Source organism: Ursus maritimus, unplaced genomic scaffold (assembly GCF_017311325.1).
Source record: "Ursus maritimus isolate PB19 unplaced genomic scaffold, ASM1731132v1 scaffold_29, whole genome shotgun sequence".
In the NCBI taxonomy this organism is placed as follows: Eukaryota; Metazoa; Chordata; class Mammalia; order Carnivora; family Ursidae; genus Ursus; species Ursus maritimus.
In genome coordinates, this window is record NW_024425452.1 from 34,378,154 (window position 1) to 34,404,845 (window position 26,692).

At 35.7% G+C, this 26,692-nt stretch overlaps 1 protein-coding gene across 1 annotated transcript in view; it reads right to left on the minus strand.

Moving 5' to 3' along the window:
• Nucleotides 1-2,428: 2,428 nt before the first annotated feature.
• CEP162 (centrosomal protein 162) overlaps nucleotides 2,429-26,692 on the minus strand; it is a 100,809-nt gene continuing 76,545 nt past the window's right edge. Inside the window, exons 25-27 of the mRNA XM_040643710.1 lie at nucleotides 24,789-24,887; nucleotides 16,432-16,566; nucleotides 2,429-3,983 (exon numbers count right to left, since the gene is read on the minus strand). Coding sequence (XP_040499644.1) covers nucleotides 3,774-3,983; nucleotides 16,432-16,566; nucleotides 24,789-24,887 — 444 coding nt within the window. The 3' untranslated portion in view covers nucleotides 2,429-3,773. The remainder of the gene's footprint in view (nucleotides 3,984-16,431; nucleotides 16,567-24,788; nucleotides 24,888-26,692) is intronic.

The following is a 26,692-nucleotide window of genomic DNA, read 5'->3' on the forward strand; positions in this document are numbered from 1 at the left end:
AAGCCCCAAGTGATTTGATCAGTCTAGAATTATGATATTTTTGAATTTTTGCTTGGGGATTTTTGCCTCTTAAATGGATCCTGAATTTGGATCCCGCCTCCACATGAAGCACGAGCTTGGAGTTTAGATGTTTTCAGGGAGCCTTTGTTTTTCTTAGAGACTGTGGTAGAACCAGGTTCCTCATCCCTTTCCCCTGTCAGTATATGGAGTTCCTTGTCTCCCTTTCACTAAGGGTCTCAGTAAAGTGGGGGGGTCTCCACATCTGGTATGAACCCCTTTTCCCGAATGGATATTTTAACCCACTTCATGATGCAGATTAAAACCCTGTCCCCCCGGGTGCTGTGGCATTAGCTCACAAGCTTACCATTCTGGCTTTAAGTTTCTTGTTTCTTTGTATCATTTGAAAACTTAAAGTGTGTTTTCACGTCTTTGGCTCATTGTCTTATTGGGGGTGTTTCATTATTGACTTTTGACAGTTTTTTTATTACGAATATAAATCCTTTATCAGATATATCATCTGCAAATAGTTTTCTCAGCCTATAGTTTGTCTTTTTCATTTGCTTAATAGTGTCTTAGAAGAGCAGAAGTTCCTTATTATGATACAGTCCAATTTATGACTTTTTAATATAGGTCATTGTTTTCGTGTTGTATCAAAGAAATCTTCACTAAACTTAAGGTCATAAACATTTAATCTTATTTCCTACAAGTTTTATAGTTTTAGGTTTTATATTAAGGTCTATGATCCACTTTGAGTTCATTCTTGTGTATGTTGTGAGGTATGGATCAAAGTTTACTTTTATTTTTATTTTTTGTATTAAGAAATCTAATTGTTTCGGCACTATTTGTTGAAAAAGAACCTTTGTGCCTTTATTGAAAATCACTTGTCCATGTACATGTGTTGGCTTATTTCTGGGTATTCTATTCTCTTGCGTTGTTCTATTTGCCTATTTTATGCCAAATCATACTTCTTGATTCCTGTAGCTTTATAATTAGTGTTGAAATTGGATAGTGTAAGTCCTCCAACTTTGTTCTTCTTGCTTGAAATTGTAGCTATTTGGGGTCCTTTGCATTTCTGTATGAATTTTGGAATCGGTTTTTGGAATTTCCTTTCTTATATCCTGTTCTGCCAAAATTCCACCCAATCCTTAAGATCCATCCCCAAAACCACATTTTCCAAAAAAGGTTTCCAGATCCCAGGTGAAAGGAATTTCTTCCATGCTCCACTCACACTTCTTAACACTCTTATCGCATTTATTCATATTTGGCTATGGGTACTTGTCTGATCTTTCCTGCCATACAGCAAGCCTCACCAGATCAGGAATCTTGGTTTGTCCCCTCTCCCTGCCGAAAGAGCTCGCTGTAGACTTTGCAGGCGTGAGCCCTGCATGAAGAGAGATCTGCAGAAGACATCTAGTTCATCTCCTGCATGTTGTTAGGAGTCCAACAGACTTAGAATGGTTTATTTTATTGTATCTCTAAGTTCTCTCAGGCTTCATTATGCCTATTGCTAGTACTGCACGTTCAAAGAACAGTGGGATATTGTCCAGATATTGAAACATATTCTAGTTGACTTGGGGTGATAATTATGCAGCTGTGTCTTAAGCTATTGTTCACATGCTCCCTCATCATTGAACTTTTGGGAGAATGTCGTATCTTTAAGGGTACCACTGATATCTTTGGCTCCTAGGGCAGCAGTGCCTCGACTCAGACCTATATTTCCACTGGTCCCCTCCGGCTGTACTCTAGCCCTCCACTGTGGGGAACTTACCCTCTAAAAGCCTATTATTCTCAGGAAGAATTTTTCTAGGAGTGTAATCATGTCCTTCTTATGGGGGGAAATTTAGCCCAGTGATCTGGCAGTATGGGGATATATTTAGTCTGATTTTGTAGAGTCTAAACTGTTCCGTACTTATTAGGAACAAATAAAAGGAGGAAACTGTTTTAGCACCTCAGAAATTAGCAGCATAATTATGTGAGTAGGGAATCAGCTTTCTCATCACACTCAGGCATTATGTCGATGCGCTACTCACCTTGGATAATGGTTTTTCCTGTGAGCAATCTGAGGTTCAAATTCACACTTATGAATAGTCTTTTGGTTTTCTCCCTTCATCTTTCCATATTCATTACACCTGGTGAGATTATATAAATCCTGTTTATTTGTGGCACCGTACTAATGTTGCTTAAAGCATCATGTGTATAAAAGGCTAGTAGACAATTTGTTAGAAGATAGAAATCCCGTTTGGTTTTTTTTCCTAAAGTAGAATCTTTGTTCATGGTTGAAGAAAATTCACATTAAAATCTGAAATACAGTGATATAAAATTAAAAAAAAACAACTATTAGATTCCATAAACACTAGAGCGGTTATTTACTTCTAAGCCTATTTCTGTGGCAGCTGCACACATTTGCAGATAAAAAAAGACACAAAAGTACACTCAATAACCAAAATAGTTTATAACTTAAAATTCTTTCACATAAAAAAATAGCTACCTTTAATTAATGCTTTTTCTACCCTCTTAAAGAAAAGAACATGAAAAATGTTGAACATTAAGACATTAATTGAATTCCTTGTAGTTAATTTCCACATTTCACATGTGCTACCCATAATTTCACCAAGATCTGTTTCACCTGTCTTTTACAAAGTAATTCACTCTTCATTATTTCAGAATTGCACTTATTGGCATATGGTCATTGAGCACTTGGAATGTGGCTAGTCCAAACTCAGTTGTGCTGTAAATGTAAAACACACCACAGATTTTGAAGACTAAGTATGGAAAAAAATGTAAAACTCAAGTTTTATACTGCTACTTTAGAAATATTAGATAATATAAATTAACCAAATTAATTTCATTTACTTCTTATCTTTTTAAATGTAGCTGTAAGAAAACTGACAATTTCACGTGCCTCCTATTATATTCCTCTAGGGCAGCACAGGGCCAGAACACTTGAAAACAAGGTGGCTACAGCTTGAACTTACCAGTAATTTATATATGATCTGCTTTTGGAAATAGGCATTGTAAAAAATAACAACCCGGCTACTTTTATGCATGCTTTTAATTTTTTCTAATGAACATATATTACTTTTTAAATAAAGATGTTATATTCTGTTTATAATCTTAGAAAAAAGGACTAGTATTTAAGACATGGAGCATAAAAGATTAAGACAACGAAGAAATCAAAGTCCCCTATTACACGTGAGCCATATTTTGCACCTTACATCAGGTGCAACCATGAGGCACTCAGAGGTAGAAGTGGAAATCTGGGAGAACACGGAACGTTCACTGTCTGCTGTACAAAGTTGTAGTTCTTGCTAATTGTGGGAGCTCTGCTACTCAGGCGACTGTCGATGTGACTGTCCAAGCCACTGTGCTCACATTCTTCTCCCAGTTTCCGTGAGAAAGAGGGAGAATCCCTGTCACCAAGGATTCAGAATACACTTAGTCAAAAATGGCAGAGTAGGAGCAATTTTTTTCTTTCCATATCTAGAAGTTAAGACCTTTTACAACTAATCTCACTCATTCTAATCATCTGACACAAAGGGACTTGTCCATAAATTACTTAACATGTGACTGGTTAATGATTTTCAGTAAAATACAGCATAATGTTTTTTTCTTACTGGTTTAGGGCAATTTATTTTGAAATGTTGCTTTTCTATTGTTTGCTTTCTGGCCACATACTGGAATAGTTGTTTTTAAAAGCCACCTTCTGACAGTGGCACAGTCCCATTCACCCTCCATCCTCAGGCCTTTCCGGGAGGTCCTGGGAATCCCGGTTTCTAGTAATGCTCTGGTGCATTCACTTCATCTGCAAAAACACCTGGCACAACCACCCCCTGCCGGTGCAGCTCTCGAAGAACATCCAGTATGGAGTCTAATTCCGTGCGGAACTTGTCCAACTCCCGATTCTTCAACTGCGCAAGTCTTTTCCATTTCTCAATTTCTCTGTTTTGCTCAGTTTCTACTACTTGGTGTGTCTGCTGTATAATCTGAGGGAAAAAAAATTCACATTACCGTTACAGTTCACAGTGGGGGTGAAGATTTAACCATCCAATCGCAAAGAGCTCAAGTGGGACAATGCTGACTGCAGAGGGGAGGGAGCAGGAGGGGGAGCCTTACCTAACGGGCTCCACTGTGTCGATCAACAGGCTTATGGGTGAAGAGGGTAATTCTGAATCTGATAGGGGGTTAGGAAGCTTGAATCTTTTTTTTTTCCATCCTCTTACTCAAGTTTAAAGAAAGTATCAGAAATTTCTAATACCTTGGTATGAATCCAACAGCCCCCCCCAATGTTGTTCCTCTTAAGAATAGCCCTTGAGGCGCAATCAAAACAGTTGTAATATACAACACACGTCATTAACACACAGTATAGCGGTAGAAATGATGACAATCGTACACGCATTTTACATGTTAACCCATTTAATCCTGCCAATACACTAGGGGGTGAATTCTCTATACTTACCCCATTTACCAGGTAGGGAAATGGGGGCACAGATAAGAAAAAATAATTTGCCCAAGATTCACACACAACTGGTTAGAGGCAGAGTCAGGGTTTATACCCCCACAGCCTGGCCCCAGAGTCCCTGCTCTTAACTACCACCCTAGACCGTCTTGCTCATGTGGATGCATTTTTTCAGCTGTGAAATGAGGGTACCCTGTCCAGTAACTTATAATACAGTTCTTATTTCAAAATATCATAAGGGAATCGTCAGTCACAAGTATTACAAACCACCAAAAGCTGGTCCTATAAAAACAACTAGTTAGGGCAACAAAAGCAATGTTTCTGAATACTAATTATGTTGGACCTCTGCAATATAATTTTTATCTAGAATTCTGTCTGGCTATAGAATAACTTCATAATTCTCAAATAAAAGCACTGGAGAAATACTGTGTAAATATGTGAGTTAAGGGAAACACAAAATGCTACATGAACTTTAAATTCCAAGCTTTAAACATACTATGAAAATTTTGGATGTCTATTAAAATTTGGCATTTAACCAACTTCTTCCAGTTATATCGATATAACTGACATGTAACACTGTGTAAGTTTAAGGGATACAATGCATACACTGTGAAATGATTACCACAATAAAGTTAGTTAACATCCATCACTTTTTTCCTCGTGATGAAAACTTAAGATTTACTTTCTTAGTAACTTTCAAATATACAACAGACATATAGACCAATGGAACAATTTAGAGCCCAGAAATAAACCCATGCTTTTATTATGTTAAGGTATTCCTTCTTTACCTAATTTGTTGATTTATTTATTTTTATCATGGATACTGAAATTTTGTCAAATGCTCTTTCTGCATATCTATTTAGATGATCACAGGATTTGTATTTTTCATTTGGTTAATGTGATGCATCACATTTATTGACTTGCATATGTTGAACCATCCTTACATTCCAGGGATGACTCCCACTAGATCATAGTGTGTGGTTCTTTTAATGTGCTGTGGAATTTGGTTTGTTAACATTTTTTTGAAAATTTTTGCATTTTTATCAGGGATGCTGGCCTATAGTTTTTCTTTTCTTATAGCATCTTTATCTGGCTTTCTTATCAGGGCAATGCTGGCTTTGTGAAAGTGAGCTTGGGACTGTTCCCTCTTTCTACTTTTTGGAAGAATTTTTTTTTTTAAGATTTTATTTATTTGAGAGGTAGAGAGCGAGCGAGCGACACACGCGCACAAGCAGTGGGGAGAGGGAGAAACAAGCTCCCTGCTGAGCTGGGAGACTGACATGGGGCTTGATCCCAGGACCCTGGGACCATGACCTGAGCTAGAGGCAGATGCTTAACTAACTGAGCCACCCAGGTGCCCCACTACTTTTTGGAAGTTTGAGAAGGATTGGCATTAATTCTTTAAAAGTGTGGTAGAGGGATGCCTGGGTGGCTCAGTTGAACATCTGCCTTCAGCTCAGGTCATGATCTCAGGGTCCTGGGATTGAGTTCTACACTGGGCTCCTTGCTCAGTGGGGAGCCTGATTCTCTCTCTGCCCCTCCCCCTGCTTGTGCCCTCTCTGACAAATAAATAAAATCTTAAAAAAAAAAAAAAAGTGTGGTAGAATTCACCAGTAAAGTCACTTGGTCTTGGGCTTCTCTTTGTTGGGAGATTTTTGATTATGGATTCTGTCTTCTTATTAGTAATTGGTCTATTCCTGTTTTCTATTTCTTAATGATTCAGTCTTGCTAGGCTGTATGTTTCTAGCAATTTACTGATTTCTTCTAGGTTGTCCAGTTTGTTGGCATATAGTTGTACATAGTAGTCTCCTATGATCCTTTGCATTTCTCTGGTATCAGTTGTAATGTCTCCTCTTCCATTTATAATTTTAAATCCTTTCTTATTTCTTGGTTAGCTTAGGTTGAACGTTTGTCAGTTTTATCTTTTCAAAGAATCAACTCCTAGAGTTTTGTTAATCTTTTCTCCTATCTTTCTGTATTCCATTTCGTTTATTTTTGTTCTAATTTTTCTTTCCTTCTTCTAACTTTGGGCTTATTTTGTTTTTTCTAGTTCCTTGTGCTGGTAAGTTAGGTTGTTTGAGATCTTTTTCTTGATGTAGGCATTTATCACTATAATATTCCTTCTTAGAACTGCTTTTGCTACTACCCATAAGTCTTGGTATGTTGTGTTTCCAATTGTCTCAAGATACTTTTAAATTTCATTTTAATTTTTTATTTGAACCATTTGTTATTTAAGGGTATATTGTTGAATTTCTATGTATTTTCCAGGTTTTTTCCTAGTGATTTCTAGTTTCCTATCATTATGGTCAGAAAACATACTTGCTACGATTTCAATCTGAAATTTGCTAAGACTTATTTTGTGACCTACTATATTATGTATCCTAGTAAATTTTCTTTGTGTGCTTGAGAAGAATGTGTATTTTGCTGCTGTTGGGGGGACTGTACTGTGTATGTCCATTAGGTCCATTTTGTCTATAGCATTATTTAAATCCCACAGTTTCCTTATTGATTGGATGATCTATCCATTGATAAAAGTGATGTATTAAAGTCCCCTACTTTCATTGTATTGCTGTTTGTTTCCCCTTTTAGTTATTGTTAGTGTTTGTCTTACATATTTAGGTGCTCTGATGTTGGATGCTAAATATTTACAACTAATATATCTTGATGGACTGACCCTTTTATCATTATATCATTATATAACTACCTCTGTCTCTTCTGGAGATTTTTAGCTTATAATCTATTTTGTCTGATATAACTATAGCTACTCCTGACTTCTACTGGTTACCATTTGATTGGAATACCTTTATCCTTTCACTCAGTCTACGCTATTTTTAAAGCTAAAGTCTTCTTTCAAGTGGCATCTTATTTGGACTATATTTCATCCATTTGGCAATTCTGTGGTTTGAATGGAGAATTTACTCCATTTACATTTAAAGGAACTACTGGTAGATAATGAATTACTATTGCTATTTTGTTCCCTTCTGACTGTTTTGTAGATCCTATGTTCCTTGCTTCTTATAGCTTGCAGTCATCTTTTGTGATGTGATGACTTTTTGTAGTGGTATGCTTTGACTCTTTTATCATCTTTTCTGTAATTAGTACAGGTTTTTCCTTTCCATGAAGCTTACATAAAATGTGATATATTTGTAACAACCTAATTTAAGTTAACTTTGATAGCATACCTAAACTTTACATTTTCATTCTACCCCTCCCCCCAACTTTAGGTTACTGATGTTTAACATTTTTAATATTTTGTATCCAATAACAAATTAGTGTAGTTGCAGTTATTTTTAATGTTTTTTACCTAGAGTAAAAACTGTTTTAAACTAGAGATGTAAATGAATTAGGAATCACCATTCATTAGTGAATCTGACTTTGATGATTTATTTACCATTGAGTTTTTATATCTAACATTCATATGTTTTTATGACGTTAATTGGTTTCATTTTATTTCTACCTGACAAATTCCATGTAGCATTTATTTTAAGGCAGGTCTGGTGGTAATGAACTTAATTAAATTAGCTTTTTATGTTTATTATGTTGTGTATGACATAATATTTACATATGCTGTAAAAATATCACATAATACTAGTTAATATCCATTGTCATACATAGTTACAAAATGTGTTTTTCTAGTAAGGAGAACTTTTGAGATCTACTCTTTTAACAGTTTTCAGATATACAATTTATTGTATTAACTATAGTCACCACACTGTACATTCCTATAACTTATTTTACAACTGGAAGTTTTCACCTTTGTCTCCCTACACCTATTTTGCCTACCTCCCATGCCTTGCCTCTGAAAACGACCTATTCTCTATGGGTATAGCATTTAAGAATTTTTAAAATTAACTTTTAAAAATTTCTGATAGTTTTTTTTTTAGTGTATAAGAGTGTGACAGATTTCTGTATATTTGTTTTACATTCTGCAACTTTACTGAATTTGTTTTAGTTCTAACAGTTTTTTGGTAAAGTCTTTAGGGTTTCTTATATATTATATCATGTCATTTGCAAAGAGTGATGGTTTTACTTCTTTTCCAATTTGGGGACATTTTATTTCCTGACTAATTGCTCTGGTTAAGATTTCCAAAACTATTTTTTTTAAAGCAGTATTAAAAAAAAGTATTTATTTGACAGAGAGAGAGATTAAGAGAGAGAACACAAGCACAAGCAGGGGGAGTGGGAGAGGGAAAAGCAGGCTCCCCGCCAAGCAGGGAGGCCAATGCGGGGTTCGATCCCAGGACCCCAGGATCATGACCTGAGCCAAAGGCAGGGGCTTAACCAACTGAGCCACCCAGGCGCCTCTTCCAATACTATTTTGAGTAAAAGTGGTGAGAGTGAGCATCCTTGTCTTGTTTGTGATCTTAAGGGAAGAGCTTTCAGCTTTTCACCATTGAGTATGATTATAGCTGTGGGCTCCTAAAATGTGGATTTTATTATGTCAAGGTACATTCCCTCTATACCCCATTTATTGAGTTTCTATCAGGAAAAGATGTTGAATTTTGTCAAATGCTTTTTCTGCATCTATTGAGATCTTATGATTTTTACTCTTAATTTTGTTAATGAGGTGTATCACACTGATTTGTGGATGGGGAACCATCTTTGTATCTCTGGAATAAATACAACTTGATGGTGTATGATCCTCTTACAACATATTGCTGACTTTGACTTGATAATATTTTGTTCATGATTTTTGCATCTATGTTCGTGAGGGACACTGACCAGTGTTTTCTTGCATGGTTTTGGTACCAGGGTAATGCTGGCCCTACAAAATAAGTTTGAAAAGTTCCCTCCTCTTTTATTGTTTGCAAATGTTCAAAAAGGATTGATAGGGATTCTTCTTTACATGTTTTTAGAATTCACCAGGAGAGCCCTCTGGTCCTGGACTTTGTTGGGATGTTTTTGATTACTAATTCTATCTCCTTACTAGTAATTAGTCTTTTTAGATTTTCTATTTCTTCATGATACCTTTTTGGTAAGTTTTATGTTCCTAGGAATTTATCCCTTTCTTCTAGGTTGTCCAATTTGTTGGTGTACAGTTATTCATACCAGTCTCTTATGATCCTTTGTATTTCTGTGGTATCAGTTGTAATGTCTCCTCTTTCATTTTGATTTCATTTATTTTAGTTTTCCTCTTTTCTTGGTTTTAGTCTAGCTAAAGGATTGTTAATTTTATCTTTAGATAAAGATAATAGAACCAACTCTTAGTCTCTTTGATCTTTTTAGTTTTCATTTCATTTATTTCTGCTCTGATCTTTGTTATTTCCTTCTTTTTGCCAACTTTGGGCTTCATTTATTCTTTCTAGTTCCTTGAGCTGTAAAGTCCATTTGAAATATCTTGTTTCTTGACATAGGCACTTAATGCTATGAACTTCTCTCTTGGAACTATTTTTGCTGGATCCCCTAAGTTTTGGTATATTGTGTTTCCATCTTCAATGGTCTCAAAATATTTTTAAATTTCTCTATTGATTTTTTTCTATGGCCTATTGGTTGCTTCAGAGCATGTGGTTTCATTACACACATTTGTGAATTTTCCATTTTTTTCTTGTAATTGATTTCTAGTTTCATATCATCGTGTTTGGGGAAATTGGCCTGATATTTCAGTCTTCAATTTATTAAGATTTGTTTCAAGGCCAATATGTGATCTATCCTGGAAAATGTTCCATGTGTGCTTAAAAATGTGTATTGTTACTTTTGGATGGAATGTTCTGTATATGTTAATTCCATCTTACCTAATGTTTTGGCCAATGTTTCCTTAAAGTATTCTGTCTGGATGATCTATTGATGTAAGTGGGGTATTAAACTTCCCTACTTCTCATGAGCACTGGGTGCCGTATGTAAGTGTTGAATCACTAAATTGCATACCTGAAACTAATATTACACTGTATGTTAACTGGAATTTAAATAAAAGCTAAAAAAAAAGTTCCCTATTATTATTGTATTGCTATTTCTTCCTTTAGGTTTGTCAAAATTTGCTCTATGTATTTAAGGATTTTATGTTGCATTCATACATATTTGCTAATGTTATATGTTCTTGTTGGGTCATTCCTTTATCTCTATGTAATGACCTTTGTTTCTTATTATTGTTTTATAGTCAGTCTTGTCTGATATAGTTAGCCAAGCTTTCTATTGGTTCCCATTTGTATGAAATACCTTTTACCATTCCTTCACTTTCAATCTGTTTCCTTACATCTGTAGTGAGTCTTCAGTAGGCAGCATGTAGATGGGCCTTTTTTTTTTTTTAAATCTGTTCAGCTACTCTGTCTTTTCATAGGAGAATTTAGTCCATTTACATTTAAAGTAATTATTGATGGGTATGTATGTATTTCCATTCTGTTAATTATTTTCTGGGTGTTTTGTAGTTCTTCTATTCCTTTCTTCTCTTGTGTTTTTCCTTTGTGATGTGATGTTTTCTTAGTGGTATGCTTAGACTGCTTTATTTATTTTTCGTTTTTTTATTTCATAGTTGACATACAATATTAATTTCAGGTATACAACGATTTAATATTTATTTACATTACAAAATGCTTACCACCATGTCACCATACTATTACAGTATTATTGACTATCTTCCCTTTGCTGTACTTTAAAATCTATGACTTAGTTATAACCGGAAATTTGTATCTCTTAATCCCCTTCACCTATTTCACCTGTTACCCCAAACTTCTCCCCTCTGGCAGTCAGCAGTATGCTCTCTATATTTATGAGTCTGTCTCTGTTTTGTTTTTAGATTCCTCATGTAAGTGAAATCATACAGTATTTCTTTCTCTGAATTATTTCACTCAGAATAATACCTACTAGGCCTATCCATGTTGTAGCAAATGGCAAGATTCCATTCTTCATTGCTGAGTAATGTTCCATTGTGTGTATATATGTGTGTGTGTAAACAAAGACACAAATACATGTGCATACATAGCACATCTTTACCGACTCCTATTGATGGACCCCTAGGTTGTTTCCATATTTTGGCTATTGTAAATAATGATGCAAGAAACACAGGGGTGTATATATGTTTTTGAATGTGTTTTCATTTTATTCAGGTAAATACCAGAAGTGACACTGTCTGATCATATGGTATTTCTATTTTTTAAAATTTTATTTATTAGTTTGAAAGAGAGGGACTTAAAAAGACTGAGAGAGTGTGCGAGAGTGCACCAGTGGGGAGGAGGAACAGAGGGAGAGGCAGACTCCCACCGAGCAGGGAGCCCAACTCTGACGGGGGGGCTCTATCCCAGGACCCTGGGGTCACGATCTGAGTCAAAGGCAGACACTTAACTGACTGAGCCACCCAGGTGCCCTGGTATTTCTAAGTTTTTGAGGAACCTCCAAATGGTTTTCCATATGGAAGGAACAACTTACATTCCCACCAACAGCACATGAGGGTTGCCTTTTCTCCACATCTTCAACCCCTGTTATTTCTTGTATTTTTTATACTATCCATTCTAACAGGTATGAGGTGATATCTCATTGAGGTTTTAATTTGCACTTCCCTGATGATTAGTGATGTTGAGTATCTTTTCATGTGTCTGTTATCTGTGTGCCTTTGTAAAAATATTCAGGTCCACTGCCCATTTTTAAATTAGATCTTTTTTTGGAATTGAGTTCTTCATATGTTGTAGATATTAACCCTTATTGGATATATCATTTCCAAATACCTTCTCACATTCAGATTTCCTTTGCTGTGCAAAAGCTTTTTAGTTTGATGTAGTCCAATTGTTTATTTTTGCTTTTTTTCTCCTTGTCTGAGGAGACCTCTCCAAAAAAAAAAAAAAAGAAAAAGAAAGTTGCCAAGACTGATTCCAAGAGTTTACTGTTTTTGGTTTTTTGTAGTTTTATGGTTTCAGGTCTTACATTTAGGTCTTTAATCCATTTTGAGGGTTTTTTTTTCTTTTTTTGGTATATGGTGTAAGATAGTGGTCAACTTTCATTCTTTTGCATGCAGCTGTCCAGTTTTCCCAGCACCATTTATTGAAGAGACAGTCTTATCTTCATTGTATATTCTGACCTCCTTTGTTGTAGATTAATCGACCATTTAAGTGTGGGTTTATTTCTGGGCTTTCTGTTCTGTTCCATTGATCTGTGTGTCTATTTTTGTGCCAGTACCATACTGTTTTCATTACTGTAGCTTTGTAGTACAGTTGGAAAACTGGGAGTATGATACCTCCAAGCTTTGTTCCTTCTCAAGACTGCTTTGGCTATTTGGGGACCTTTGTGATTCCATATAAACTTGAGGAATATTTGTTCTAGTTCTGTGAGAAATGCTACTATTGGTATTTTGTTAGAGATTGCATTGAATCTGCACACTGCTTTGGGTACTATGAACATTTGAACAATATTCTTCCAATTCATGAGTATAGTATATCTTTCCATTTATTGTGTCATCTTCAATTTCTTTCATCTAGGTCTTAGAATTATCAGAGTACAGGTCTTTTAACTCTTACATTGAATTTACTCCTACATATTTTATTCTTTTTGATGCAGTTATAAAGTGGTGATTGTCTTAATTTCTTTTTGCTAGTTTTTAGTATACAGAAATGCAAGTATATAGATGTCTGTATCTTGCAACTTTACTGAATTCATTTATTCTGATTTTTGGTGGAGCCTTTAGGGTTTTCAATATATAGTATCATGTTATCTGTAAATAGGGACAGTTGTACTTCATCCTTATCAATTTGCATGCTTTTTATTTCTTGTCTGATTGTTGTGGTTATGAATTCCAGTACTATCTTAAGTAAAAGTGGTGACAGTGGACATCCTTGTACCTGATCATGAAAACGCTTTTAGTTTCTCACCATGAAGCAGCATCACATTAGCTGTGGGTTTATCGTGTATGGCCTTTATTATGTTATGTTCCCTCTATAGCCAGTACGTTGAGCATTTTTACCATGAATATATGTTGAACTTCGTCAAATGCTTTTTTGCATCTGCTGAGATCATATGATTTTTACCTTTGGTCAATGTGGTATATCATGTTGATTTGAAGATACTCAACCATCCTTGCATCCCTGGAATAAATCCTCCCATATTGTGGTGAATGATCCTTTTAATGTATTTTTGAATTCAGTTTGCTAATATTTTAAGGATTTTTGCATCTATGTTCATTAGGGATAGAGCCTGTAATTTCTTCTTTTTTGTAGTATCTTTGTTGTTGGTATCAGGGTAATATTGGCTTTGCAGAATGACTTTGAAAGCATTCCCTCCTCTTCAATTTTTTTTTTTTTTTGATAGTTTGAAGAGGATTGGTATTAATTCTTCTTTACAGGTGAATTCTTCCAACATTTAAAGCCATCTGGTCCTAGACTTTTCTTTGCTGGAAGTTTTTTGATCAATTCAATTTTGTTACTAGTAATTAGCAGATTTTCTATTTCTTCCTGATTCAGTCTTGGGAGACTGTATATTTATAGAAATCCATTTCTTCTAGGTTGTTCAATTTGTTGGCATATAACTTTTCACAGTAGTCTTTTATAAACCTTTGTATTTCTGTGGTATTAGTTGTAATTCTCCCTCTTTCATTTTTGATTGTATTTATTGAGGTCATCTCTTACTTTTTTGAAGAGTCTGGCTAAAGGCTTATCAATTTTGTTTATCATTCAAAGAACCAGCTCTCAGTTTCATTGATCGTTTCTATTTTTTGGTCTCTATTTCATTTATTTTTGTCTTGATCTTTATTATTTCCTTCCTTCTCCTATCTTTGAGCTTTGTTCTTCTTTTTAGTTCCTTTAGGTGTGATGTTAGATTGCTTGAGATATTCGTTTTTGTTTTTGTTTTGTTTTTTTAAAGATTTTATTTATTTATTTGAGAGAGAGTGAGCACAAGTGGGTGGGAGGAGGGACAGAGGGAGAAGGAAAAGGAGAAGCAAACTCCCTCTTGAGCAGGGAGCCCAATGTAGGGCTATTTGTTTCTTGAAGTAGGCCTGTATAACTATAAAAAATTTCCCTCATAGAACTGCTTTTGTTGTGTCCAAAAGATTTTGGAATGTGTTATTTGTCTCAAGGCACTTTAAAATTTCCTCTATAATTTCTTCGTTGACCTATTGATTATTTAGTAGCACCCTAGTTAGCCTCCATGTATTTAACTGTGTTCTATTTTTTTTTTTTTTTGTAACTGATTTGTAGTTTCATACTGTTGTGGTTGGAAAAGATGCCTGCTTTGCTTTCAATCTTATTAATATTCTGAAACTTATTTTGTGGTCTAATATGATCTATCCTAAAACTCATTCCATGTGCACTTGAAAATGTATATGCTGCCATTCTATATAGCATATTATATCCAACATCCATTAAGTATATCTGGACTAATGTGTTGTTCAAAGCCACTGTTTTTTTAATTGATTTTCTGTCCAGATAATCTATCCATTAATGTAAGAGGGGGTGTTAAAATCCCCTACTAGTATGATATTACTGTCAATTTCTCCTTGTATGTAACATTTGATTTATAGGTTTAGGTGCTCCGATGTTGGTTGCATATTTACCATTGTTATATCCTCATGTTAGACTATCCTTTAATCATTATGTAATGCCCTTGTCTCATGACTGATATGTGTTGCTACCTTTTTAAAAAATTTCCATTTGCATGGGATATCTTTTCCCATCTCTATGTTCAATCTATGTGTCTTTAGGTCTGAAGTGAGTCTCTTGTAGGTAGCATAAAGAGGTCTTTTTTTTTTTTTTTCCTTTTTTTATCCATTCAGTCACCCTATGTAAGAATGAGAAATCAATCACACTAATCTCTTTGTTGTCCATTTTACATTTTGCAGTTCCAATAATGATAAAGAGCTAAAATTCTGATATGATTAAACAGAACTATGGTTTCTCTGTGGAACTCAGGTCAACCATAAACCTTTGCATTTCTGTGGTATTTTTTGTTTTCAAAAAATATATACATTTACACTGTTTTAGACTGAATTTTTTGTGTCCCTACAACCCCCCTTTCATATGTAGAAGCCCTAACCCACAGTATGGCTGTATTTGGAGTAAGGAACCAATCAAGGTTAAAAGAGGTCATAAGGGTGGGGTCCTGATCAGACTGGATTAGTGTCCTTATAAGAAAAGACATCAGAGAGCTCTTTCTCTCTCTCTTCTCCCTACCTCACCCCAAGGCACACATGCTGAGGAAAGGCCTCTGCAAGCCAGGAACAGAGGGCTCACCAGAATGAATCAGCTGGAAATTTAATCTTAGACTTCTAGCCTCTAGAACTGTGAGAAAATTAGTTTTTCAAGCAACTCAGTGTATATTTTGTTGTGGCAGCTCAAGCAGACCAATATACCGTTTAAGCAAAGCTAAATATCAGCAGAAAGCCTAATGCCTAAAATCGTTATGCCCTTACTTCTGCCATTTTAAATTTCTATTTATCTGTTCGTAGTTGAGTAACTGTGATATTACTAGTGCTGAGCATATATTTTAAATGATTACATTTTAATGTAATTCTACTTCTTACAAACATTTATGAAATGAATATGGAATATGGCTTCCAAAGACCCATTTCCAGGGTAAAATGCCTAGCTAACTTTTTAGGCAACCATCAATAATTAAGAACATGAGGGGCACCTAGGTGACTCAGGTGGTTAAGCATCTGAGTCTTGGTCTGGGCTCAGGTTGTGATCTCAAGTCATGCATCAGGCTCCATGCTCAGCTTGGAACCTGCTTGAGATTCTTTCCCCTCCTCCCTTTTTCTCCCCCATGCTCCTTCCCCTGCTTGTGTTCTCTCTCTCTCTAAAATAAACAATCTTAAAAAAAAAAAAACCCCAAAACAAAACAAGTTGTTTCTCTATTATTCTGGAGATAAGACAAACCAATCTTTAGGTATTTGAAATTTAAAGTCTTATATGTTCTTAAAAGCTGTATTTTTATTCTTAATATCAATACACAATAAAATACTTTAGGAAGTATTGCTAGGGATGGCAAAACTACAGCAAACGGGAGGTACTTAAAAGGGAAGAGCTTTACAAGTATGTAAATATAATTTACTACTTTACCTGTTGAAGTTCCTGCTCTCTTTGCTGATGTCTCATTTCCATCTGTTTAATTTTCTTTTCTAAGCCCATAAAATGTTTCATCTCTGGTGTATGGTTTTCTCTGGCTTCTCTTAGTTCTTCTAGGAGTTTTGCAATCTAAAATTAAGGTATGAAATAAATGAAAAACTGATAAGAAATATAAAATTTTTTACCAGGTAGTTTTAAGAATATTTGCTGCATTTTCTTTGTATAAAATTTCTCTAGAGAGGAGGTTTCTTGTTAATAAGAAAAATATCTTGAGTTGTTAATAGCTTGCATTCCCTATGTTCAAGAAAGAAAAGGTTCATCCTAGCTCTGAAATGACCTCATAATCCAAAAGGTTCCAGATGACTGGACCACCTCTTCTCATGTATGCCAGGCTGATTATAGCATTCAAAATGAAGGTGGGCACTGTCTGGTATATTCAGCTTTGCTAATAAAGTATCAGTGTATTTAACAAGGTTGATTACTTTTAGGGTTAAATAATACATTTAAAGCACCCTACACAGGATGGCACCCAACACCCAGAAAGAGTTCAACCTCTTTCTGAGATAATATACCAAATTCTTACTGTCCTGGCTGTTGTCTTAGGTCCTGAGGATACAGAGATGAAAGACATAGACCATCCTCATGGAGGTTACAGTCTAGTGTGGTAGCTCTCCTTTTTCATACCATGGTTCACAGAGAAAATGGGAATATTTTCATGGCGCCAGTGAGTAAAACAGGGGATCTGAGAGATCTTCATACTGGGCTTGGTGAAATAAATGTATTTTCTTTATACCACATAATTATGATAATTTACTAATTGTTAGTATCAAAAGGTAAAATAACAAGCAAGTGAAAATGGCTGAAATTAACAAATTCAATCATGTTTCCCATGGAAAACATTCAGTACCTAATAAAAACACTGATAACATTACCAAAAAAAAAAAAAAAAAAACCACCCAAGAAACAAAGAACACCCCCCGCCGCCAAACCCAATATAATTCCTAATTAGTTTCAAAAATGTGAAAATATAAGCAAATCAGGAGCAAATTTAAATAAATCTAAATATTTAAATGTGGGACACATCTCTGATGATATCATCAGGGGCCAAAGAAATTTGCAGACTTTAAGTGGGATGATTAGTACTGTCATACACATAATGGTTAAATATCACTTTAACTTCTGTAAACTTTTTAATGACTGAAAAACGATTTTGAGTTTGTAATGAGACAACATTTGCAGTCATCACTATCTTATCCACAGGGAACCCATTCCTGGTACACCAGCTGGAAGTTCTGGTCTAGTGAATGAAGTACTCAAGTGAATGAGAATTCTAGTAAGTAAAAAATCTCCCAACAGGACCAGATGACTTTGTAAGTGAATTTTACCGAACATTTAAAGAATTAATGCCAATCCTTCTCAAACTCTTCCAAAATATAGAAGAGGCAGGAACACTTCCAAATTCATTTAATAAGGTCAGCATTACCCTAATAACAAAGCCACATAAAGGGACTATCAGGGGTGCCTGGCTGGCTCAGTTAGTAGAACATGCGATTCTTTTTTTTTTTTTTAAAGATTTTATTTATTTATTTGACAGAGATAGAGACAGCCAGCGAGAGAGGGAACACAAGCAGGGGGAGTGGGAGAGGAAGAAGAAGGCTCATAGCTGAGGAGCCTGATGTGGGGCTCGATCCCATAACGCCGGGATCACGCCCTGAGCCGAAGGCAGACGCTTAACCGCTGTGCCACCCAGGCGCCCAGAACATGCGATTCTTGACCTCAGGGTCATGAGTTTAAGCCCCACGCTGGGTGCAGAGATAACTGAAAAATAATATCTCAAAAAAAATTTTTTTAAAGACCCTAATTTTATCAGACAACTACGAGCCCTATCTCTGATGAATATAAGTGGAAAATTTCTCAATAAAATAGTAGCAATTTGAATTCAGTGCATTAAAAATATCATTTATCATGATCTAGTGGAATTCATCTCTGAGATGCAAGATGGTTCAACATACAAAAATCAGTGTAATACATCACAATAAAAGGATGCAGAAAAAACATTTGATAAAATTTAACATCTGTTCACGATAAAAACTCTTAAATCAGGTATGGAAGGAATGTACTTCAAATAATAATGATATATCACAGCCCACATTGAACTCCTGATTCAATGGTGAAAACTTCAAAGGTTTTTTACTAAGACCATGAACAAGACAAGGGTGCTCACTCTCACCACTCCTATTCATTATAGTCCTGGAAGCCCTTGCCAGAGCAATCAGGCAAGAAAAAAAATAAAGGGCATCAGAATAGGAAAGAATTAAAGCTGTCTCTACTTGCAGGTGACATGATTTTATATATAGACAATTATAAAGATTCCACCAAAAAACTGTTAGATCTAATCAATGAATTCAGTAAAGCTGCAGGATACAAAATCAAAGATCAGTAGTGTTTTTGTACACTAGTAATGAATTCTCTTAAAAAGCATCATAAACAATAAAATACTTAAAAATGAGCATAAACAAGAAGGTGAAAGATTTCTACACTGAAATCTACAAGACATTGATAGTGGAAATTGAAGCAGATACAAAATAAATGTGAAGTATTAATTCTTATAATCCATATTCCTATATCCCCAAATCCTTATAATCCAGGAATATGGAGTATAAGAATACTGTTAAGATGTCCATACTTCCCAAGGCCATCAATAGATTTAATGCAATCCCTATCAAGATCCCAACAGCATTTTTTATAGTAATAGAGAAAACAATCCTAGAACTTATATGGACCACAAAAGACCCTGAATAGTCAGTGCAATATTGAGAAAGAAGAGAGTGGGACGCATCCTACTTCTTGATTTCAAGTTGTATTATAAAGCTATAGTAATCAAAACAGTATGGTACTGATACAAAAATAGACACATAGTCATATTTGACAAGAGAGCCAAAACTACTCAGTGGAGAAAACAGTCTCTTCAATTAATGGTACTGGGAAAATTGAATATTCACATGTAAAAGAATGAAACTAGATCTCTGATACCACTAAAAAAAATTAACCTTAAATGAATTAAAGACTTAAATGTAAGACGTGAACCCAGAAAAGCTCTCTGACATGGGTCTTGGCAATAGTTTTTTGGATATGACACTAAAAGCACAAGCAACGAAATAAAGTTGTGACTTTATTAAACTGTAAAGCTTCTGTACAGAATCAACAAAATGAAAAGACAATCTATGGAATGGAAAAAAATATCTGCACACTATGTATCTGACAAGGGATTAATATATAAAGAATTTATGGGGGCACCTGAGTGGCTCAGTCGATTAAGCGTCTGTCCTCAGCTCAGGTCATGATCCCAGAGTCCCAGAACTGAGCCCTGCATTGGGCTCCCTATTCAGCGGGGAGTCTGCTTTCCCCCTGCCCTTCAACCCACTCATGCTCTCTCTCTCTCAAAATCTTAAAAGAACTTATATAACTCAAAAGCAAAAAAGCCCCCAAATAATGCAATTTAAAAAATGGGCAAAGGACCCAAACAGACATTTTCCCAAAGATAGATAAATAACCAGTAGGTACATGAAAAAATGTTCAACATCCCTAATCATTAAGGAAATGCAAATCAGAACTGCAATATCACCTCACCTGTTAGAATGGTTAGCATCAAAAAGACAAGAGACAGCAAATGCTGGTGAGGATGTGGAGAAAAGGGAACCCATGTATGTTGTTGGTGAGGTTGTAAACTGGTACAGCCACTATGAAAATGAATATGGGGGCTCCCAAAAAATTAAAAACTGAATGACCATACGATCCAGCAATTCCACATCTGGGTATTTAACTTCAAAAAACTATGTTGAAAAGATATTTGCACCCCCATGCTCACAGCAGCATTATTTAGAATAGCCAAGATGTGGAAGCAACCCAAGTGTCCACTGATGGGTGAATGGATAAAGCAGATGTGATCTATACGTACACACATATAATGAGATAATATTCAGCCACAAAAAAGGGAAGAGATCATGCCATTGTGGTAACATGGTTGAACCCTGAGGGTATTATGTAAGTGAAATAAGTCAGAGAAAGACAAATATCCTATGATCTCACTTACATGTGCAATCTTTAAAAAAGAAAAAAAAAAGAGAAAGACCCCAAACTCATAGAAAAAGAGATCAGATTTGTGGTTAGCAGAGGTGGAGAGGAAAAGGTGGGAGAAAGGGGAATTGGATGAAGTGATCAAAAAGGAACAAACTTCCAGTTCTAAGGTGACTATACTAGGGATGTATGTGCAACATGATGACCACAGTTAACACTGCTGTGTGGTACATGTAAGTTAAGAGTAAATCCTAAGGGTTCCCATCATAAGGTAAGAAAAATCGTCTTTTCTTTATGGATCGTAACTAAGCTTACTGCAGTAATCATTTCGTGATATATGTAAATGTTTATGCTGTATACCTTAAACTTATACAGTAGTGTATGTCAATTATATCTCAACAGAACTGGAAAAAATGAGAAAAGATATGTACTGACATGGGAATATATTTATATTTACTGTTAGGTGAAAAGCATCCTTTAAAAATCATATATATGCACACACACATACACAAACATGTATTCTTCCCTGTGTACACGCACGAGCACACACCCTCACAGTATTTGTATCTATACATGAATAAATAAAATCTGGAAGAATATATAGCAAAATAGACTCTGGGCAATGGGATCACGGGCAATTTTATACCTTCTAATTTCTCTAATATATATTAATCTTAGTATAAAAATATATTAAATATTTTTAAATATTTAATATATTAATTAAAATATATTAAATATTATTTATAAACAAATCCATACTCAACAGGGATAGAAGTGAATAACATCAATAAAAAGCATATATTCCTTAATGAATAAAATTCTTATGATCTAATTAGTTTATTATTTTACTAACGCGAAAGAATGACTCCCCCAGATCCTGTCACTGAAGATGGATGACCATACTTTCCTACTGAAGGAGACAGACATCACTGACCACGAGCAGCAGGAGGCCCGGGTAGCGGAATTCCAATGATCCATACGCACGGCCCGCAGGCCTCTTCCTCCCAGACAAGACGTTTGTACAAGGTCCTCTTATACGCTGGTGAGTAGATAATCTTACAAACTACAAATTTCGATTCAAACTGAACCATAAAATTACTGCTATTTTTGCTTATCATGACTGCTTGAGTCTGTGCGCTTCCACCCATCTCATGTGCCTTCATACTCTGCAACTTACTGGATGGTGAATTTTCCTGGCCACATTGCTGGCACGAATGCTAGTGGTTGTGAACACTCAGTCCAGTGAGTCTGGATTCTAATGTGGTCTAGCACTGAAGGAGATACTGATCAATGAAATAAGCCCATTACTGCTGTCCACTGTCTGCTGTCGATGCCTGGTTTGGAGGCGGGCATGAGAGTTTGATGCAAAGACAGTCAGCTGGGGGCTTTTACAGTCTATATGTATCTGTTTATTTTTCTGTTCCACCTACTAGAATGCAAGCTCTTTGAGGGTGACACCTTTAGGTGTTCTACTCATTTCTATATCCCAAAAGCCTATCGACAGTGCCTGACACCGAAACACTTTTTTAAATGCGAGGAAGTAGATTTTATTCCATTTAGTAGCTAAAAGAAACCCAAAACCCTGAGACTGAGAGAGTTTAAAAACACTAGCAAATGGCTGTGGGTAAATGGTAAATGTAATTCTTCCTTCTGCATGAGAAACGGGCCTTGGGTTCAATTCACTTTCCAGCTTTGTTCTCTTGATAAAAGTAGATGTCATCTACGTACACTGCTTATGGTAACGCCCCAACCGGTGGAAAATCCGCTGGGCTTGGAGGGCTTTTATGAACTGAAATACCTGGTGGGAAGTGGTAGGTGTGGACTCTCCTGAGTGCAGTGACTCTTGCCCTGGGCATGTCCTTGTGGGATCCACTATGCAGGGGTTATGATAAAAGACGCTGGTTCTTGTGAAGGGTGGGGAGTCTGAGCCTGGGTGGTTCCTCCAACTGCCGGATGTGAGTCTTATTCCCTTGTGCCTGTACTGTTCCCGGAACAGCTGTGTGGACTGCTGTGGGAACTACTCACACCAAAGAGAGAAATGCCTGCTGTTGCCTTGTGTTTCTGGGCCTACAGCCAGAGTACCAAGTGCTGCCTACAGTCACTGTAGGACTCTAAATGTTTACCTGACTTGCCACAATAAGGCTCACTAACACGTTTAAGAATTTAAACCCAGATCTTATCATAAGCCCCCAAACCATTCCTACTATTCATTCATAAAATAAAAGCAGCTAGCTGTAGAATAACTGACACAAATTACAATAAGAACTTTGATAATGTTTAGGAGTCACTATAATAGTCCTTGGGTTCATATTAAAGGTCATTCTTGGTTTCTAGAATCTGTATAGACTATACAGATAAAAACAAAACAAAATCCTATTGATGAAAAAGAAACTATGACCAATAAAATGCATGTACTAACTGCAGAACATGGAAACAAGCAATAATAGCAGCAGTCCTCGGAGTTGTCTAAATTTAAGGAGTCTGAGTAAAGATTCAGGTCCTTTCTCTTCAATTTCAGCATGCAAGGAAATAGACTGTTGGAGTCAACAGTGAGTGGAAAAATAAGACTGGAAATCTATGGTGAATGCTAAAACATGAATAATTACCTTTATCATTATAATATTAAAAAAAAAAGATCTGCGGAATACACGCCTGAGTTAGCATCAACTGAATGAATATACACTAGAGGCTTGGTAATGTTTTCAGCCTATTGCAGCAGATAGGATTTTAAAGAGATGTGGTTTAACAACACTTTAGGTAACAGAGGCATGGAACAAAATGCAGAAATTAGAAAAATCTTTTCAGGTTTTCATGATTAACATGCTAGTGGGAGGTGGTTTACTTCCCAATGTCTTGAACTAAGTTGGAAAATTTTAAATTGCTGTTTTTTCTATAGAGGTGGAATAACAACAAACAAGCAGTCAAAAGACAAAACAGAATTTGCTACCATTAAAAAATGTGTACTGTGCTTTTTCCTGTGGTCAGAAAGAGACTGGATTTACCCTCCTTTCTTAACTGAAAAACCAGAAGATAGATGAAACAACTGTTTTCAAATCCCAGCTAACAGCACTGCAGGACCGTGATTCGGAGGGGTGGGGAACATACAAGGTGAACTCTAGGACTGCCCAGCTGGCCGCCCAGAGGCAGTTTCGAAGCCCCAGGAAATGGCAGCCTGAATAATTCGGGAGTTCCTGCAGGGCTGGGAAAATGAACTATTCCCACTGGCCTGAGAGAAAATCCTTTTGAGGGCCTGCAAAAGGTTATCAGTAGTGGGAATAAATAAGACCTGTTAGAACAACTATTTTAAATGTACTGCACATTAAAAAGGCAGACTGTCATTATTTTATTCAAGAGATGGAGTGTTTGACTTAGTTTTCCAGTAAACAGGCTTGAAAATCACGTTGCAGCTTTTCTATTTTCAAAACAGTTTAGCTATTCTTAAACTAAGAACACTGTAACTTGACTAAAACTGACCTTTACCTTGCAAACACTAGAACATACTTCCTTTTATTGCTTTCCCTCAAAATTTACTTTAGGTCTGTGAAGTTCTGTTAAATTACTGCTTATACAACAAAGTTTATGTACCTCGTAAACACTGAAAAGAATGTACATATGCTGAGCTACAGCCTTTCGATTCCTGAAACAAGACTTTTTAATTCATAGTTACATAATCGTGGAGTGTTTTTACATTAATCTTTTCATAATGCAATTAGTTTTATGTTCTGCTTGTGTGGTTTAATAAATTCTTTAATAAAAAATGGTGTATATGCTTCAAAGAATAGAATGCACAGTTTATCTGTTTTTTTTAATACTTTCTAGAATCATCAAAGGGATCTTAGAGTAATAAAAATGGTGAGTTTCCAGAAAGACCTATTTCCCATGATATTGTTACTGGGGATCCAGCAGGACTGTAACGACTGCTTTATCTATTTCTTAACCAAATTAAATAGTATTAGTACTTAATGCAGAAATGGCTTTAGCAATCCAATTTTGCCTCCTTAAAAAAAAAAAAAAAAAAATCAAAAGAACCAAATACCCCTTCCCGCCACTTCCTCAGTGTCCAGAAAAATCTCAACATCAAATATATAAGAAACTTAATATTTGAGAGTTTCATCTGGGGAAAGCAGACTTACCATAAACAAGTTATTAATATTTTTTGACACGTGATAAATATAAGTTATTTCTGTTTGTACACTTGTTAAAATGTATGTAAAAAATAATATGAAATGGCTAAGAAAAGCTTATGTTAGTACAATATTTTTGTTATTTCTTACCTCTTTCTGTAGGATTTCTTCTCGAACTTGAGAAACTGCAAGAGACTCCTGTTTACCCTGCAGCTCGTTAACTTGATTTTGGAAATGTTTTAGAAGTACCTAGGAAATTATGTTAGAGGCGCTGAGTTAAGAGAGCTCTTCCTCAAATATTTTTTGAAAAATATAAGAAAACCAACTAATGACTTTTATTTGTACTAAAAAAAAATTCCCATATTTTAAAACTACCAAATTCTAACATGGAAATAAATTGCCACAGGAATTAAGTTCATTGGATTAATTAAGCTCACTGAATACACTCATTATTTTGTTTCAATATCTAATACAAAACATCACACATATTACAAATTATTGGCTATATAACTACTTAGTTTCTTTATCTCTAGTACTTTTCCTCTGGAGTTCTGAAAAACACCTTTTAAAATAAACCTCTATTATAAAGTTTAAGCATTTTGAAGAAAGTAGCCAATATTGTCTTTATTACTTTGTGATTAAATAGGATAATAGTTTTTACTAAAGAGCTACTGACAAAGACAGCACAAGCCTAGTATTAGCATGAAATAAACGTCACACATTTTTGGCAAACTGAAATACATAAATACTTTCACCAAGAAACGGAAAACTTAGGGAAAATGTACACCTCTTATCTGATGCTTTACTTTTACTGCTTCTGCCATCAGACTATGCTGACTTCCATTTAACTCATAATTTACAGTATTACATTTAGAACTCTGGGAAAGTAACACTGATGTCACCATGGTGCAATGACACTACTTTATCTACCTCTCCCAACTACAGAACGACTTGCTATCCTGTTTATACTACCCACTGACACCCTGCTCCCATGGGTGGGGGGCGGAGCCAGAGACGTTATCTGCAACTGCTGTATGATGATTACCTTTGAAAACCTTTCTCATTTGAATACTAAAATAGGCAAAATTGCTTCTGAGCTATATGAATTTAAACTATAGACCTCATTACACTTCACCCTTAAATACCCCAAATACTTCAACATGCATTTCCTTATAAGGGCATCTTCTCAAAAAACCATAATAGCATTTTTATACCTGAAATAATGTACAATAATTTCATAATATCCACTATCTGGCCCTAAAAGCAAGCAAACAAACAAACCAAATCGCTCAGTTGGGGAAATTTAAATGGGCTCCATGCTGGGCGGGGCCCAAAATCACGACCCCAAAATCAAGACCTGCGCTGAGATCAAGAGTCAGATGCTTAACTGACTGAGCCACCCAGGCACCCCTGAGTAATTTGTTTTTAATCAAGATGCTATTAAATAACTATTGATGGGAGAGGAGAGATGGTGGTAAAATAATCACTTCTTGGTCCCCCCCACCCGGCTTGTTTTTTAAAATTAAAACCTAGAGAAAAGAGCACAATGGACATTTTATGTTCTTCAATTTATCAATACTAACATTTCTGCCACATTTGCTTTCTTTTTCTCTTTTTTGGGGGGGTTACGGATACAAATTCTGTCTTAATACTGTTTTTTCAATTTTCTAATACCACAGAAGATGGGCCACACAGTGGATATTCATGGATATTCCATGTAGAATGTACATACTAACCAAGAAGGAGGACACACTTTTTGAAGAAATGTGGATGAACTTTCAGCATATTCTGTCATAATTCTAAGACTATGCTTCATAATGGCTACAGCTGTGTGTATCTCTCTGTTGATTATTTTATACCCAGTGCCTGATTGTCTATAGACCTCGAATCATTATTTGTTTAATGAATGAAAGGTAATTGGGCAAGAAGAACGACAGGATAATTACTTGACAGCTGGGACTTGGGTAGAGGGACTTCGTTCAACATTCAAGTTCAAGTACTCAGGTCTCAATCGCATAATGTGATTCTACCATCCCTTACAACTGCCTTAGGAG